Source organism: Catharus ustulatus, chromosome 4, assembly GCF_009819885.2.
Source record: "Catharus ustulatus isolate bCatUst1 chromosome 4, bCatUst1.pri.v2, whole genome shotgun sequence".
Lineage (NCBI taxonomy): Eukaryota > Metazoa > Chordata > Aves > Passeriformes > Turdidae > Catharus > Catharus ustulatus.
Window position 1 is genome coordinate 55,838,970 of NC_046224.1, and position 18,982 is coordinate 55,857,951.

Sequence of the window (18,982 nt, forward strand, 5' to 3'; positions counted from 1 at the left end):
CAGTCCAAGTGACCACAGCCACTCCTCAAATGGCTTCCCCTCAAGGGCCTTCATGATCTCTGTTGCCCTCCTTTGGACACGTTCCAATAGCTTTACATTTTCCTTGCATTGTAGCACCCAACACTGCCCCCATAACTCAAGGTGAGGTCCCCCCCAGTGCAGAGCAGAGCGAGACAATGCCCTCCTTTGTCCTGTGGCTGGTGATGCTGCATCTCAGAATATGGTTGGCCCTCCTGGCTGCCAGGGCACACTGTTGACTCATATTCAACTTGTAACAAAACTTGTCATTTTTCAACCTTTTTGTGTAATTATGTGTCTTTTTTTTTTTTTTTTTTTTTTTTTTTTTTAAATAATAGCCAGAGGGCAGCCTCACAGTCATTTGCTGGCTTGGCAGCCCTAGTCGAGCCCCATAGAGTAGCTGCGTTGTGAGAAGTCATCTCATCTCAGTGCTCAGCTTCCAGTGATGGTGGTCTGTGATGATCATCTTGATAATTGCAGTATTTTTTTCTACAGCATTTTTACAGGTTCGAGTCATCTTAAAAATAGCAGCACTGCAAGGTTCAATAGTCTTTTATTTTTATATGTTTTTCTTGAATTCTGGACAATTTGGAGAATTTTCTACTTGAGCAATTACCTAACAGGAGGAATCAACACTGATCCATGTCAACTGACAGGTTCCTCTGGGAGATTTCAGCTTCTTCCAGCCCTAGACCACCTGTCAGTGCAGTAGGTTCACTGTAAACAGTGCTCTAAACCTACAGGAAAAGCCTGAGGGTACACTTCACATTAATTAAAGAACTTCACTTTTCTGTCTTTCTCTCACTTATATACTAATTTTGAAATTAGTATTTCAAATTTCTTTTGATAAAGAAGCTCTGTGCAAAACACTTTTATACAATATTAACTCTACACAGTCCAGCCCTGCACATGGCAACAGTACAAGTCCAAGCAAAAGAATGGGAAGAGGGACAAAAGGGCAGTAAGATGCAGTGCATGGTTATTTAGGGATATTGGCAATGCCTTAGCACAGTGGCAAGGAAATTGTCTTCTCCTCAGGGAAGAGGCTTCCCCACCTGGCCTTGATTCTGAATCCACACAGGCATGTTCTATTGGCTGGATCTGATCTCTGTTCATTTTTTTCTTCCTTTTTGTTTTTTTTTTAATTCTATATTTTGTATTCAATTTAATTAAAAGTAGGAGGAAAAATAACAAAAAATGGAAATGTATCACTGGACATGGAGGCAGAAGATACTGATAAAGATTATGTCATGAAGGGAATAAGCTTTGGCAAACTGAGACCAAGCAAATAATTCCAAGCCAAAAAAGAAAAGTGACATCTCTTACCAGCACTCCTGCATGTTGCTCTTCTGTAACATTCATCATTATCTTCCTTACCTAGAATAATGTGGAAATTGGGCAAAAAAGGGACTCATGAGGTTTCTCATGGAGATCTCTTACCTCAGAATATTTCATAATGAAAATGAAGTGAGCTATTATGGAATACCTTTCAAGAAAAAGTTACAATTCTTTGGATGTTTAAATACCCGTGTCTCTGTATTTGAATGTGTATATATATAATTATAAGCAGTGAAATATGCTTTTCACTACACACAGAAAAGGTATTCTTCTCAAGGACTAATCATCTTTGTGTGTTTTTTCCTGACAGAAGGTTATTTTGTTCATTCATTAGTTCTATTACATGTGAAAAAGATCAGTACATCCGCAGTATCTTTTTTTCCTACTGATTCCACGTTGCAGACACTTTCACCCTTTTCCCATCATTAGTCAAAGATAATGTCTGTAAGTGAAATTCTGATCTCAGAGTAAATCTGATGGAACTTAAAATCTGAGATTTACAGTGAGAAAAATTGAGCAGCACTTTTGATCCAAAAGCAGATTATGGTACTTGTGAATCCTGCCATTGCAGTAGGTGTTTGTGTGCTGTCTTGAAATGATATTGGAGCACTGAACTAAGCATGGAACTGGCTTGCTTACAGGCTTCAGTTCAGTATTTCGTTTCTTTCCTTAACAGCCTTTAAAAAATGCTATGTAGGACTTTCAGCCATATTCTCTAATTAGATTCAGAATGCTTTAAATATTGCTGTAAACTGTGAAATCTCCTTTGGGCTGCTGTTCTTCCTTTGGCACTAATTCCGTGGGAAGCCTGCCACCTGCATGACACAAAAATAGGAAACTCAATCTCCTGTCAAATTTTAACACTTTAAAACAACTTCTAAAAGGGAGAGCATCAGTGAAACTGAAAATCAAGCAAGAGAAGAGTGAGACATGACAGAAAAGGAACTTGAAGGATGGAGCAGGCAGAATTAGTAATACAGAAGACCAGATAGGAAGACAAATCTCAGACATAAAGAAAACAGGAAGGGGAATGAATGGATACATAAAGGGGAGGAGAAAAAACACAACCAGGAAGATAAATAGCAGTCACATAGCAGAAAAGAAACGGGAGAGCAGATTAGGAGAAATCAAGGCACACGATAAAATCAAGGAGCAGACATGAACTGATAGCATTGAGAGTGGGATTTTTTTTCCCCTCCTGTAGCCACAAGGGAGCTTGGCTTGCTAATTGAAGTATCTGTGTGTTCACCCCTGTAACCAGCTAGATCTTATGCTGACGTCAGCAAGAAGTGGCAGCAGAGATTTTTCTGTTCAAAGGAGCCTGAGCCATATATATCTATTCCTCCTCAGGAAACTGGCTTCGCCCAAATGAGTTTCCCCTTGGCACAGGGTGCATGGGACACTACCTCAGTTCACATTGATGGGAGCAGACAGAGAAGGATTCATCCCCAAATTCAAATAGTTGATAAGGGCAGCTTCGCACAGTTTCTTTAACCCTGGAGATTCAAATCCACAGATGCTAGTGAGCCTTGTCTCCCTCTGCTTCCTTTACAGATAGTTCAAAGCAAAATCCGGCTTTACCACTTTGAAAGACTTGCCCTGGAGGAGCCGTTCTTTCAACATTTGAAAACTTCCACTGGTTCCTCAAGTCCAGACAAAAGGTGTGAACACCTTTTCAGGGTCTGAAGCAATCACCTGGCAGACCTTCAATTTAGCATTCACAGACAGTTTTTTGCAAACCTCTTCTGTATGAAGTATGATAGAATTAAGTATCAGTATTATTTATTAACAATCTGACCTATCCCAAATATTTTTTCTTCTGTCTAAAAGAAGACTGAAGTGTGTGCCACCAAAACCTAGCAAAAGGACCAGAAATATTTAGTGAATGTGGAGAATGTTCTTTCATTCGTACCAGTGATCCTTCTCATCTTCGATTACCTCAGAGAGAGGCTAAATGGAAAAAGTAGGGAAACTTCTACTTTAAGAGTTTTCTTTGATGAAGCAGAGGATTTAAAGAAACTAAATACACTGCAAAATCTGATAAGGGCTGGGCTCAAACTAGGAGAGGGAATGACAAGTAAGCAGTTACTGAAATAATTACCTGATAATTACCAAGTACCTGAAAGTAAGTTGTTTGATAATTTAATTCCATTTCACAGAGGACAAATATAAAAAAACCCATTATGATCAGATTTTTATTGATCTTACACAAGAAGCTACTGCTGCTGTTCTGTAACCTGCAAGAACTCTGTGTACAATCCTCTGTCTTATGAATTTGGAGTCGAATTTGCATAAACATACAATCAAATTATGACCCTAGAAAGACTCCTGGACTTAATTACCACCATATTACACAAGGGTCCTGCTGATGTCAGGGCCACTCTGTGTGAAACCTGCTCTCGTAAGTGCTATAGCTCCCTAAAAAAATACACAATATTAGGTCAGGCTTGTACATCAAGGAAGCAAAAACTTTTTAAACAGCTTTTAGCCTCTCTGATGTTATGAAGTATTCTAGGTGTGGTCCCTCTCTGTTCTGGCCCTTTCTAAAGCAGAATTTCACTCTCCTGCCTCCACACACTGGTAAGAGGAGCACGAGCTGTCAGGAGACATTGATATTTCTTTTGATAGCTTGGGCTGCTCCTGAGGCTGAGCAAACATACACTGGAGGGGCAGTGCTCGCTGTCACCAATCTTATTGTCTTTATTATAGAGCCTGCAAGTAGCTTTCCCTTTTCACTACCTCTGATTTTTAATTCCACCCCCCCGCCCCCCCCCCCCAGTATCACACAGAAACTCAGACAGGATTATTATATGTAACATGTCAAAAAACCCTTTGCAGTCAAATTCCCATTAATTGATTTAATTGTATGAATTTTATTATATCAGTTCAACCCAGGCAAAACAGATACACTCTAGTGGAATAACGTGCATTTGTTCTAAAACAGTTTTATACTAATGTATATTCCTTTTCATGAATATGGGTTGAAATATGATTTATCTGCAACATAACAATAATCATCTTTATGGAGAGTTTTTTAAGCTCAAGCAGCGACAAAGTGATTACTTAATTGCTCAAGATGCTGATAATGCAGCAACTGGCATAGGTTTGATGTGCACAGTGATGGTTCAAGTATTGACTAAATGGCAAAGTCTTTGTATGGATTTACACAGCACCAGTTTGTTCTTAATAACCTTGTATGTGAACACATTTTTTTTGGGAACAAGTGTAATTTTCTCTGCAGTAAGAATTTTCACACAATAGGTTCTTCAAAATTGCTACCATCGTCTTTCACATCCTCTTTATTTATGAATAAACTTTTAGCTGAGAAGTCATGAATGCCAGAACACTTATACCATATATTAAAATATATAACTTCCATGGAGCTATCAGCATATATAATTTTCAATATCATAATCATACTATGAGCATTTTTCTTGTACAATGCTACAAAAGAGGTCAATTTTAAAATAATAAGAGACCGAACACTAGCTCAAAAGTGATAACTGGTGTAAAAAGATACAATTATATTGCCCATCCCTTCTGTCTTAAGTGTGTGTTTACTTTAGCTCAGATGAATTAAAACAGGGGGCAAATAATTGCTTTGGAACAGCTGTACTTGACAAAGTCCAAATTCAAGCATTTTCAAAATGATGGTTCCCTTTTCTTTCTCAGAAATATTTTTTAAAAGATTTCTAATATTGATGCCATCAGTTTTGTCATTCAAACTTTCTAGATCATGTGTCATGCAAATATTTAGCAAAGACAGATGAGTTTTCTGGGTTCACATGAATACCACTGGGTGACAAAATATTTGACTATGGAATTCTTGACTTTTTCCCGTTTATTGAAGTCCCTGAGAATCTCTTCAGTATCTATTACACACACTTCTTACATATGCTTTCCAGCATTGCTGCCAAATAATACCTTTCATCACTGTTTCAACTGCAGAGATGACATGGGATGGCCTGATGCTTTCAGTGCTTTCCTCTTGTGTTCCAATTTGAAGACAGAACAAGGATGCAAGGAAAATAGTTTTTCTTTCATTTTCAGCATTGTTCAAGAATAAGACCCACCCTTGCACAAACACATGGCCACTGTGAGTCGCATCATGACCCACACACCTGAGCTTTTGTATGTACCATCCAAATCACATATCAGTTCCCAAAATAAGGGTTAGTTGGAGCTCAGGGGAAACAGGTCCAATGCTGCTGGGAAAAGATGATGATCTTTAGGCATGAGGTCATTTGGGTGATGACCTTGAAGCAGAAGGTCTGGAACGCAACAGAAAGATTACTCTTCTGTTAGGGATAACATTTATGGCTGGCAGTTGTGTTTCCTCCTCCTGACTAGAAACTGTCCTCTCCAAGAATGGTTCCTGAGGGATTACAACATATCTTGGCGTTTTGTAACTAGCTTGGAAGTTCTGTTTTCCTATTGGTATGGAGAAAGTAGGCTGTGACAGGGAAAAGGTCAAGAGAAAGCAGTTGTTTCAAAATAATTACTCTCCAAAAGTGGGGAAATAATGTTTATTTATACAGTAGAAAGAGTGTGCTATGGAAAAGGGCACAAGGAGACAGGTTTCTCCGCTGCTTCCATCAAGAGATTTCTACATGATGTCAGGTTCAAGCACAGGTGAGACACTTCATATAATTCTATAATTTTAAACATCTGCTTCTGGACTACTGGTGCAAAGCACTCTTTATAGTCAATGGGAAGAAATAGTCCCCATAAGAGAGAAAATTGTATTCCTGTCTTAGTATCAGATCAACCTTCAACATGAGCTTGTTTCTCCTGCTGAGAGCTGGGTCTGGGCTCCTAATTCATGTAGATGTCTAACTAAATGCAAATGAACCCAGGCCAGCTGTCTGTGTGTGGCATGCATCACCCTCAGATGTGCAATCTGTACATTTTATTCATAATTTGCAGAAGACTACATGAGAAGCATAAAGAGAGAAGGAAGAAAGAAATTGCAATAGAGAAAGAAAGGAAAAGGTCAGGCAAATAGAAAAAGAGAACCATAAGGTGAGAAAAATAGCAACACTGGAAACTGGATGTGAATGCAGAAGGAATTCAGGATAAATGGCCAACCACAACTAAATCCTACACAGGTTTCCAACTGCTGACACAGCATTTCCATAGAGACAGAGAAAACTGTGAATCTTGTTAAAGTGTTAGTTCTTGTGCATAAATGTTACATTCCGGTTAAGGAGTCTTTAATTGCTTTCCTAATGTGTCAAGTACTTAGCCTACATTTTCCCTCTCTATCCCAGTATTTCTAGATTAAATTTGTCTTGACAACTTTGCCTTCAGAATCAGAAAGTTTGTCTGTTTCCACTTGCTTAATTTTTAAACATGTCCATGTTTTCATACACTTCAGTGAAACTCCCCTTGGGTGTATTTTGTTCTCGAACCCCCATGATTTCTTGGCAGTGCATCAGCAATAGCTTTGGCCACTGAGATGCTGACCGGTATCATTTCATTGTTCATTCTGCTCTCTACCTGTGTCTAACTGCTGTCTTTGTTACGTACTTAGGACATGTGCTCTTTGTTCTGTTTGCACAGCATCCTGCAAAATGGCATCCTAGTCTGTGCCTGGGTGCACTCTGCTAATAGAGGCGATAAACACCCGTGTCCTGTCTGAGGTTGCTGTGATGCATGAGAACCACGCTGTACTCGCAAGCTTTTAAGTGCAAAAGTAGCACTCGGCACACGGGTACGAGGCAAGCATCGTTCTCTCCTGGTTTTGTATTTGGGAGTATTTGTATTTTTGTATTGGCACCCACAGTGTTCTCCCTTGGCCTCAGGCCAACGGGATGCTTTAGACCAAGACTTCCAAGCCGAAGTTCGTGTCCAGTTTATTCCCATTTGTTTCTTACTGCAAACCACGGCCTCGAGCAATTTCTGTGGGAAGCAGCACCAGACAGCCTAGCCGCTCCTGCGAGCAGCCCCGTGCGATAACAGAGGGCGGCTTTAAGGCGAGCGGGCGGGCTGCAGTCACTCGCCCCGCCGCTCTGCCCGCTCTGCCCAGCGCCGCCTCCCGCCGGGGCCGCCCCCCGCGCCGGTCCCGCCCCCGCTCCGCTCCGCCCGCCGCCCCCAGCAGCCCCCGCGTTGCCCCGGCCCCGCCGCCGCCGCTCGCAGCGCCCGAGCCGCGGCGGAGCGAAGGTGCCGCCGTGCGCGGCCCGCCGGGCGCCGCGGCCTGCGGGCGCCGCTGGTTGGCGGCGGGGGGACACGTGAGCGGGGAGGCGGCGGCAGCGGCGGCGGCGGCGGCAGCGGGAGTTTCCCCGACAGCTGGAGGTTGCGGCGGCGGCTCCTCCTCCCCGGGTCCCCGCTAGAGCCCAGAGACCCCCCGCGCTCCTCCTTATTGACAAACGCACAAAGGGCCGCGCCGGGACGCGTCTGGAGCCGGCATGGGAGACAAGAAGAGCCCGACCAGGTAGGGGCAGCGGCGGCGCTTTCTCGTTCCCCCGGGCCCTCCGGGAGCGCGGGGCCGGCGGCGATGGCGGCGGGGGCGCCCCGGGGGCGGCGGGGGCGTCGCGGCCGTGCTGCCCCTGGCGCGCGTGTGTCTCCGCAGGCCGAAGCGGCAGCCGAAACCCTCCTCGGACGAGGGGTACTGGGACTGCAGCGTCTGCACCTTCCGCAACAGCGCCGAGGCCTTCAAGTGCTTGATGTGCGACGTGAGGAAGGGCACCTCCACACGGTGGGTCGCCGGCGGAGGGGGAGCGGGGGCGGCGGGGGAGCGGCTGTGCGGCCGTGACAGGAACCGGGGCCGGGGGAGCCGCGGCGCATCCCCGGGCTGCGAGGGAGGGCGGCCGTGACAGGAATGGGGGCTCGTGTGGCAGGGGTGGGGGCGGGAGCGCACGGCCTCCCCCAGCCCGGGGCTCCTCGCTGAACCTGACCCAGCGGTGCGCCGGCGTGTGTGGAAACAGAAATGATAAATACCAGGAAGGGCGTAATTGCCTGCACAGCCTGACCCTGGAGAGATTGTGCCCCTCTCACGAAGAACTGTCGCTTATGATGTGCCTGCTAAGACGCTCGTCCTTTCAATTTTTTAAAATTTTAAATTATTTTCTCTATGAGTTTAACTTTGCCTTATACACAACCCCTTTGTTTGATTGTTATTGGTAGTATTAGTATTATTTTAATTCGCTTTTCGTCAGAGAGCATCACCCAGCAGGTTTCCGAGGGCTACAGGGGGTGGATTATAACCGCTCAGTGTTTAGGCAGGAATTGTTAGCTGAATTACACTTTATGGAATTGCCTCCCTGTGTAACTGTGACTTCCCAGGAGGACCTTTTCCCTGTACACCAGTCACAAAGCTTGCGGTGGATTAACTGGTTCCTGTGCCTGCCGGTGGCCTAAACGTGTGTTCTTAGGGAAAGGAGGCTTTTTACAAACCAGTTTGGGTGCTCTCGTAGCCACGCATGCTAACGGAAGAGAAGCTTGCTCAAGAATCCTTTCTTAGGGTTGCCATACCGATGGGTTAATCCCATTGCAAGGGAAGTTTAAATGGCAATCAAGTTGCAATCCTATCAAAAGCTGCAATTACATTGTAGATGTTGGTCAAAGCACTGCTGAGTATGACTTGCAATAAATGTTACATGTTTGAAATTGTAATTGCACGGTTGTGCCCAATTACTTCACAAAAATGATTGTTCTTTATTTCTGGAGTTGGTTTCCCTGACTTCTGAAAAACAGAATGAATAATGGAAGGACTTCTCATAACTTCAGTTGTGAATATTAGTTGAATATTTTGGTTTGGGTTTTTTTTTTCTTTTAAACAAAGGAAATCAGTAAGGTAAATGTGACAAGGGAATTGCATCTGTCACATATATTGTGGTTTCCAGTTATAACAATGGCATTAGGTTTATATCACAGCGAGATGTGTACAGATTGGTAATGTTTAGCAAAATAAGAGTGCTGAATTAATGCAAAGTCTTTTAAAAAATCATGAAAAAAAACCTCTTTAACATCCAGTCAGTTTGATCAGAAAAGTCAGTTTAGAATTATGTTTTATTGTATTGGAAACTCAACTGGATAAAAGCATTGAAACTCAACAAACAAAAAATGGTGCTCCTGAGAAACAAAATATTTTCATTGTCTTCTACTTGAATATTTCATCTTTTGTGACAAAATGTAATTTTTCTTGCGTTAGTTTCCACTTTCTCCCTGACAGTGACCTGGTATATTAAATGTAGTTGATAGGTTGATTTTTTATTTCTCTATTTAAAGTCTGTAACAATGTGTCCCTGAGTAGGTTTATGGGACTCTTTTTCCTGAAAGGTTTAGCGAGATTGCATCTTCATATGATAGCAAAATCCAGGTTTTACACATAGCATGAGGTGGATAAAAGTTGAGGTTTTAGGCCAGGCAGCTTTTGTCTCCAGTTCTGATGTATGATTTGGGCTAGTAAGTAGACCTTTGTGTCCATGAAGAGAATCATTAGGGTGCCAAAGAAACACAAAAGGCCAGCTGGGTGATTGTTTTTTTTTTTTTTTCTCCCCTCCAAGAACCTGGAGTCCAAGGGACCAAATTGTTACCTTGTTGATGTTGCCTATAGGACAAAATGGTTTTCATCAACATAGGGCAGGATAACAATACTACCATGTTTTGATGGCACTGAGAGTGCATTATTTATTTATTTTAGTCTTCCATTTTGAAGCTTGATGTTAGATTAAGGTGATGCATCAGTATGGTTGTTGCTGTGCAGTAGTTCTTACTTAGAAGCTTTAACTGTTTTTTTTTTACTTATTAGAGCTTTGTCTATCAGATATTGTAAAATACTATGCTTTTCTAAATTCGGAGAAATCTTTCTTTGTGTTGAAATGTGTAATACCTGATTCTGCAGGTTAAATAAATGTGACCAGATTTGCAGGTGGAAAACCAGGTAATTGTATTGAAGCTAAGTGGGTTTGAAGGCTACTGGAAATTAGGTGCAAAGTTGATTAAAATATATTCTTTTGAAATACTGATTATGCACATTTGCCTTTACAGAAAGTACAGGTTGGGTTTGTGGGTGTTTTCACTGTTGAATAATTTCTTCTCTCTGAAAATTATCTTTTGTGCCAAAGGCTAGAAGTGGCTTATGTTCTGTAGTAACTGGTACAACTGTTAAGATTAGTGCAAATTATTTTAACAATTTCTTTATTATATTTCTAGACTGAATTTTTAAAGCAAATTAGATCATGGAATTAAATTAACTTTTTGTCTGTGGCAGCATTGCATTGAATGGTTAAACTGGGCTGTCCTTGGAGGGGGATGTCCCAAGGGAATTCCTGGATACTGCAGGAAGTGGTGTAACTGATTCCCAAGGTGGCACTCTTTGGTTTAGTACTAAAGCATGGTGCCAGTTAGATGTGCCACAAGTCAGATTTAAAACTAAGATTCTATCTGTCAGATGGAGATCCCTCTACCTTTTACTCTACAGCTATTGCCAGACGTTAGTTTGGTAATGTCACTGAGGATCTGAAGTCTCTATGTGCACATGGCTTTAGTATTTACTTTCTAACCTAAATTGTTCTGTTTTGTTGCTTGGGTACTGAGAAATTACTATATTCCTCTTGGTAGGAGACTGCACCGAGTATAGTAATTTTCTGCATGTGACCTTTAAGACATTTTGAAATTTTTCTATATGAAAGATGTTGCATTTATGTAAGGAACATAGGACTGTAATAATTACTCCTTTCTTGAACAAATCTCCTGCTGAAGTTCATTAGAAGCATAAGTAAGTGAATACTAAATAGAACCCTAATGTACTGTGTTATAGAGGGAACTGGTAGCAACCTCTATATTTAGGTTGCCTAATAGTTTCCATTATAAAGAAATTGTATGACCTTTTTGAGAAGGTTTGTTGTTTGCAGAAACCATTGTAGTTTGGCAAGAAGAAAAGTCCTTAGGCTAAATAAGTGGTCTGATTTCCTTGCTCAATGAAATTATTTAAGTTTTGCTGAGACTAAATCACTTAAATCTTCATCTCCTTCTGTCACATATGTTGTACAGAAAAGTCTTTGCTAGAACACTGAAAAAGCCCAGATTGGAACAGTATAAAAGCAACAGAGGCAATGATGGTATGCTGAAAATCTAGAAGGGAATTACATGGCTCCTGGAGAGGTTATAATGGGGTTGCTGAATTTGGTTTGAGTCTCACAATTACTGCTTTGTCAAAAGAAAGTTGCCTTCATTGGCAACCTACCATTTCTTTCTTTCCTTCTGTTCTTCATGGCATATCTGAATCAGGAGTGTACCAATACTGGTTGACCTTCAAGAATTTGGCTGGATCCTTGGACAGACCTTATTGCAACGAGTATTTGCTCCCAGTTTGTCTGTCCTTCAATAGATGTTTGGATTTTGCTTTCTTTGCCAGCTAACACCATTAGTCACTGTAATTGTGATGTGAAGCTGAAGATTAAGTTTGTGTTGCTGGGAAGAAGTACATGAGAAGATTGGCATTCCCTCTAGAGGAGTACATGTTTCCTACTCTCTGCTGCCTTCTAGGAGGCTGCATTACTGACTACCCTGTTGTCACCTCTCTGCTTCAACTTCCTCAGAAGTGTTATTAATGCTCTTGTTATTCAGTTAGCAATAGCATCCAGGTTTAAAATTACCTGTCACTTTGCTTTCCTTCATGCGGTTGTTATGCCTGTGGTCTGATCTCTAGTTGCAGGATCCTATTCTTTTTCCTATGCTGTTACAAACCACTTCTCCTTTCTGTGTGAATGATGAGCATCCAGGGCAGTGTAGTGAGAGCTACAGGAGGAACTGCAAATACTGGCTTTTTAAAATTTGGAATGCTTGGAATTATATTCTACTGTGTAAACAAAGGGAAAAAAGCATGCAGGGACATGTGATCAGTTCCCCCTTTTCAGACTTGATAACTTTCAATAACTGTGATTTTTGAATTAGGAAAAAGGGCCAAATTCCAAAGGATATTTTCACTAACAGTATTCCCTTAGCTAGTAGTAGGGGAAGATTTGTTATACAGACATGTATTTTAGGATTGTTATGCTTTTATTTTATTTTTTAGAACTACTTTCATTACTTGCTTTGAATTCAATAAAAATTTAATCTTTGCAGTGAATTTGAGTCTTAGTACACCCTGTTCAATCTCCTCTTTTTGACTAGGGGAAAGGAGAATAAGGAGATGAAACAGGTACAAGTGACTTCTGTGAAGTTTTGTGGGTTTTGTTTTGAACTTGGATTTAGGATGGTTTTTTAAGGGATTTGTCTTTGTTGAGTGAACATGTTGAGTGGAAGCTTATATGCAATATCATTTATAAAATAACCCCTGAAATTTGTAGCCAGAATGAGAAAGTCGTATTTAGTCAGTATGAATTTTTTGTGGATTGGGATCTACGCCTCTTAATGTCCTTTACTGCTGAAGCAGAGATAATATATAACCAGCCAAATGGGGGCATGGCTTCTGTGTTCTGTGATCTATTGATCTTCATCACTGAATTATTCCTTTTCTCACTAAGGCTAAGATATGAAAAGCCAAATTTAAATCCCACCAGACACTTAAGAGTGTGAGATATAAGGAACTGGAATAGAATCTTTGTACATTTCCTCGGTATTTGGTCTGTGTTCCTTGACTGTGCCTGAGAGTGTGGCCATCTAATGTCTTATAATCATAGCTGATGATCTCCTAAATACAAGATACAGGTCTCTACTTGGAACTGCCATGAGTTTGTTTTGTGCTTTGAGATTCATAAATAAAATGTTTAATTTTTTAACTTGGATATCAAGGTCAATTTTCTTCAGAAAACATGTGCAATGTGTTTAGTCATGTACCATCTGGATGTTTATAAGCACAAATCAGTTACATTTAATCAAATCTGGTATTTGTATTTCTGTTGAAATGCAGTACTGCTGAGGACAGAGAGTTGGTACTTCTCTTGTCTATCTGGTTTAACATGTCTGTTTCACAACAGCTTGTTAAGGACTCTTCTGCCTTCCAGCCTCTGTGTGTGCACATGCGTGTGTGTGTGTCAGGGAGAGGGTTGGGAGGGAGAAAAAGGAAAAGCTGCCTGTTGTGCTGATTTTACAAATGTATGAATGTATCGAGCTCAACAGACTCAAGAACTGTTTGTTACTTGTGGTAGTGTAAAGAAGGAAATATTTGCAGGAATTAAGTGAGTGGAAAAGTCATACAGAGCTTGGTAAAAGATGGATTATATATTACAAGTTTTATGGTTTAGTGTTAGCAATAAATTATGACGAGGAGCAAGAATAAATGTTCTCTTTTGCTCTGTACATAGCCAGTGAGTAATCCAGTCATTCTGGACTTCCATTCTTATTTTTAAAAAGAGTTTTTGAATTAACCTTTAAATTGTTTGGGAATTTATTTAGTAATTGTTTTCCCTAAAAAATATGGTGAAACTTAAGAATTCTGCACATATCAATTTCAATATTGTTATAAAACAATTAATGAATTTTTATTGATTGGGCGACTCTGTTAGATGCTCCTCATGGATGTAGCTTGTATGGGCAATAGAGAATGCAATGGACAACCAACCAAAAGAAAATCAAGGCTGTATTTTAGAAAGGAGTAGGGAGAGTGTTGTTGGGTTTTTTTAAGGTTAAATCTCCCGTTAAATTGATAATTTTGAATCTGACAGTTATTTTGTTACTCTAAGAACCTCATAAAAAATTGTAATCTACTTGATCCACTGCAGTCTGGTATCCTTTTATATCTTGTTACTTACTTGTTACTTATTTAAGTAGGGCTTTTTTTCATGTAGTTGTGGGGCCTGCTGTGCTTTGTGCTGTCTTTTTTGGAATTCAAAATTTTCATTTTGGGTCACCTTCATGCAGGATTGTCAGATAGTTCTCACCACCTCTCAGCTTGATTCTTGTTCTATTCCTTATACTTTTGCCCAAAGTATAATTAAAAATACTAAATAGCATGCCTGTAGAACCTCACTATAAATTCAACCCCCTAGATACATATAAATATATCTACAGGTGTTTGTTGGGAACTGTTAAACAAGAATACCCAAATTTTGAACTTTGTTCTGCACAATTTTGTCCTCATCATAGTTTAGCTTAAGTGGTAGAACATTGTTTTGACTGTGTTGCAAGTCAAGACTGGCATAGTGTATTTCTTTTCTCCTAGTCAGCAGGGCTACTTGTCCATTAAAGAAAGAAACCAGACTGTCAAGCTGATGGGCTTTATTCTTTAATGCTTTTATTCTTTAATGTTAAATTTCATTCTAGTATCTTTCTGAAATTTGAGTTAGATTGAGGTTTTTATTTGCCCGTCTTATGATTATTTTTTTCCTTTTTTATTGATTTATTTCTGCAGTACCTGATGACTTTTTTCACCTTTCCTGTAGTTCTCTAAACATTTTTTTTCTGAGGGTGAATTTCACTGGAAGCTGTTCAGTGCCATAAATAGCATTCAGTGATCTATTTCTTATTCTAACTTGAACTCATACTCTCATTTAATTTGATTATATGGAATTAAAACTTTTGTGTGGGTACTGAAGCAAAGAAGACTTTATGCTATCCAGTATTTGCTTTCTTTCCATGAGTAAATGCTTACCTTTGGGGCATAAGTAATGTGTGTTTTGATATATGTAGCTTTGCTTACTGGTATTTGTTTTGTTTTTTGGGGTTTTTTTTTTGGTAGAGATGTCATCACCAGTGGTATTCTTATTCTATGTGTCTTTTCTAGGGAAAATTGTCTGTCCTAGACTAAAAGCTGCAAGGATTTGAATAAACACCTAAAATAAAATGAAGTATGTTAAAAGAAAAGATTAGCTGGCAAAAAGAAAGCACTTGTATCACTTGTAAAGTGATAAGAATTTGCATTTTCTGCCCTTAACTTTTTACCTAACTTTTCCTTGATTGCTGTGACAGCCTACTATGCCTGTTTCTGTTTAAAACTCGATAGAAATATCTGTACTTTTCATCTTGAAAGTCAGGTTAGGACAGTATGCTTTGCAGAACATTTCCTTGGAGTATCAAATGATGTCTTCTTGGCTCATACAGTCAGCTACAAGATACTTTTGAAGTAGGCTAGTTAGAACAAAATACTAAGTGTTCAATTTTTTATACTTTCACTCAGTAGTTTATCCTGGTTTAAGTAGGACAGAGAGATCCTGAGGATTGTCTATTCTCTGAAGTGCATTCCACTGGTATGTGGTATACTGATGTAGAGCAGGCTTGAACTTGGAGAGATTCAGCTGCAGAATGTTGTTGGAAGGCTTTTGGCTGGCAAACTTTCCATCAAAAGTCAGATTGAAAACTAGAAGATATCACCTTGATGTCTGCTACAAGTTTTTTCTTGTTTTCTTAGGAGAGGAGGGGTGGGGAGGAAACAAGCAATTGAAAGTTTTCCCATTCCAACTTACTGAAGATTTGGAACCTATTTTTAAACTTTTCCAAAATGCCTGAATATACTTTCCCTGTACTATACAGCTTGTATGACAGTGCCGAGTAGAAAAAAAAAAAGTCAATAAGTAGGGGTTTGAAAATTCACTATGAAAATAGAGTTCCCGGCTCTAAAAGCTGGAAAAAGTTGTTTTGGCACATGCTGTGAAGGAAAAGTTATTTGTTATGGCTATTGTTGAAATCTGTAATTGAATAAGAAGACTAAAAGAGAATGTGAGGACTCGTTCTGTGACATCTTTATGATTAATATACATCTTAATGAAGAATATTATGGAGACATGATTTTTTAGGGAAAGTGTGTAGCCTTTTCTTCTACTTAAGGTGGGCATCTTTGTGGGGCTGGCTCTGAATGGAAGAAGTTTCTAGATTGTTTTCAGCTTCTGGGAAGATGATACCTGCAGTACAGAAAAAAATAAGATAGGTCAGAAGCAAGCTTCTTCCAGTTTGATCACAAAACTAGGTGTACCAAGTGTTGGCCCTGTCAGTGCAACAGTGATTGTGCTGCTGCATCAGTGTGATCCTCATATTTTACATTTTTTTTTGCATAGGTGCAAAAGGGTTTCATAGTTTCTGCAGGAAAGGGACAGAGGAATAGCATGAATGATCCAGTCCTTTGTGGGATTGGCATTTGGAGGAGGTTACTTCCGCGTGAATCCCAAGGATCTAGGGATCTAGGAGACTGTAACCACTCCTTTTTCTGTAGACTCCTAAATACTGCCTCCTCAGAGGATGTTGTTAGATGAAACTCAGGTTCCTGACCCCTGCTCATATGTAGCTCATTGTCATCTAGGAAACATGAATTAGTTGATATCAATGTTTCTCAAGCAGGGTATTTTCAATATAGCTGTCACACTGAGCATTGGTGCACCACAGCCTGTGACAAATGGGGAAGAATTGTGACAACAAAATGCGAGAGGTTGGAACCTTTTAACTCGTTGTTGAAGCAACATTTGATGGCTGCATTGAAAACTATCCATGAAGATGAACTTTGTCTTTCTAAAGGTCCTGATAGAGATATTTCTTATAGAAGGCTGTTGTGCGCTGTACCAGCTGTCTTCAGGAGACTTGCTGGCCTCATCTGTTAAATGTCATCTGGAAAATGGGGCATTCCCTTTAAGGGAATGATTAAATAGGGACACTGCCTCAAGGGGTAGTTTTCTGCACATTTTTACAGTGACTGATAAAACCATATGGGTCATGTGAGTCTATTCTAATTGAATCAGCTTTTATTGAAAGATGGAATTGCTAGAAATGCACTGAATGGATGAATTCCAAGTAAATGATTCATGGTGTAAAATAGCTACGAATGTGAAAACACAAATCAGAGTTGTCTGACAGTTAGAATTCAAATATACATAGGATGTGTAGAAATTGCATTGCTACTCTGCTAAATGCAGATGGATCTATATCACATTTTCTCATATAGACCGCTAGCTCCATTGTTTGCACTGTCATAATTATTCAGTGGCATTATTTGCAGAGGCAGTGAAATGGCCTGTTAACAGTCATGGATATGACAGAAGTAATGGTAATGAGAAAAAATAATTTTGGATAGCAAAGTGTTGAAGATGCATTTAATCATGAACTGCTTCAATTTAGCAATAAAGACTAGTTTCTCACAAGATGGCTTTGTGTGGTGATTAGTGAGGGCACATTCATGTGACATGGCAAGCTAAACGTAGTTTAATCTGATAATTTTTATTCTATGAATAGCTTAATAGACTACTGATGACTCAGGGAGAGTGAACTGGTCTGTGTCAGAACCCAAAGACTGCTTCTCCTGATAGTGATTTAATTTATTTGCTAGCAACTTGTACTTGCATTACATGAACTGACAGAAGGAAATATTTTTTAGTTGTCATAGGACTGAAACTGTTAAAAATCAGGAGTGGCATCATTGCATGACCTGCTTGCTTCTGTGTAGAACATAGTTTGCAAGATGTAACTGACCACAACATTTTTAATACTCATTACACACATTGTCCCTGATGATTTCCTGTTTGCTTTAAATAATATCACTAATGTGCTTAATAGTCACTGATGTGTATGTTTTTTGTTTGTTTTTTTTAAATTAGGAGGTAAATTGTGGGTTACTGGAACTTGATCACAAAAACCAGCGATAGTAATGGAGCAAAGGTTTGTGCTGAGTTTATAGTGAAGTTCAAAAAGCAACTTTCTTTGTTATGGAATATTGTTTGGCAGAACCTAAAAGCTCTTGTACAAGGTGCTGCCAAAAGAGATTGTGGAGTACATATCATAGTTAATAAAAAGTTAAATATAATTTTAAAAAGCAAATGTTGTTTATGTATCAAATCTAGAAGAAAATGTTAAGTCAGTTGAAAAATTACCTAATAGAAGAAAATAAAGTCTGAAAATATTGTAGCTACTAGTCTGCAAATATATGGAAGGATATATTAAAAGCTGTTGTTCATTTTGTGTGTACAAATGCTTGACAATTCTCTAATTATTTGGGAATTAGTATTTTACATTTGACAAAAATAGTTCCTCTATTATTGAAGCTTAAAAAATATTGCATGCTTTTGATTGTTTACTGTCTGACTAACACTTGAAAATTTCATTGTCTTGAAGCACAAAGAAAGATCAATAGAAAAGGTAGGGAATTTTTTTCTTGGTTTCTGTGCAGTCAGATTGCATATTCTTACACCTTAATGGTACAAATTTAAGCATAAACTGAAATGAATGGCCTAAAATATAACAGTTAAACTTTTGCTTTTGTACTCAGAAGTTTAATAAGACTCTGCCACTGTGTGTCAAATTGGTTGTTGATTGCCAGCATTATTACACTGGGACAGATACTGCAGTGCCTTAATACATGTGTGTGTGTCTTGGTTGTAGTTACTCCTTTCTGTATTATAAAGGATTCAGGTAACAATTTCTTGACTCCTAGGAAATTCTTTTGCATTTTAAGCATTGGTAAGATTATGATGCGATATTTAATTTAGTCCTGTTAATTTTATTTAACACTGTCAATACCACTTCAATGTCTATACAAATGTAGGCCTCAACCTTCCAATATTTTTTGTGAATTCTTACTCTTGAAAAGAAGAGCAATCTCTTTGAAGTGAAACTGTTCAGAGGCAGAGGTTAGCTCGAAGCAAGGAAGAGTCAGGTAGCTGTGTATATGCTTAATTTTTAGGTGAATGTTTAGGTGAAATTGCTTAGATTTTTTGTCCTTAAAACCAGTTACATTGGGAGGGAAAAGAGACTCTGGAAGGGG

At 39.5% G+C, this 18,982-nt stretch overlaps 1 protein-coding gene across 1 annotated transcript in view; it reads left to right on the plus strand.

Moving 5' to 3' along the window:
- Positions 1-7,586: 7,586 nt before the first annotated feature.
- Positions 7,587-18,982, plus strand: part of YAF2 (YY1 associated factor 2) — a 31,013-nt gene continuing 19,617 nt past the window's right edge. The window contains exons 1-2 of the mRNA XM_033056987.1: positions 7,587-7,789; positions 7,928-8,053. Of these exons, the coding sequence (XP_032912878.1) occupies positions 7,764-7,789; positions 7,928-8,053 (152 nt within the window). The 5' untranslated portion in view covers positions 7,587-7,763. The remainder of the gene's footprint in view (positions 7,790-7,927; positions 8,054-18,982) is intronic.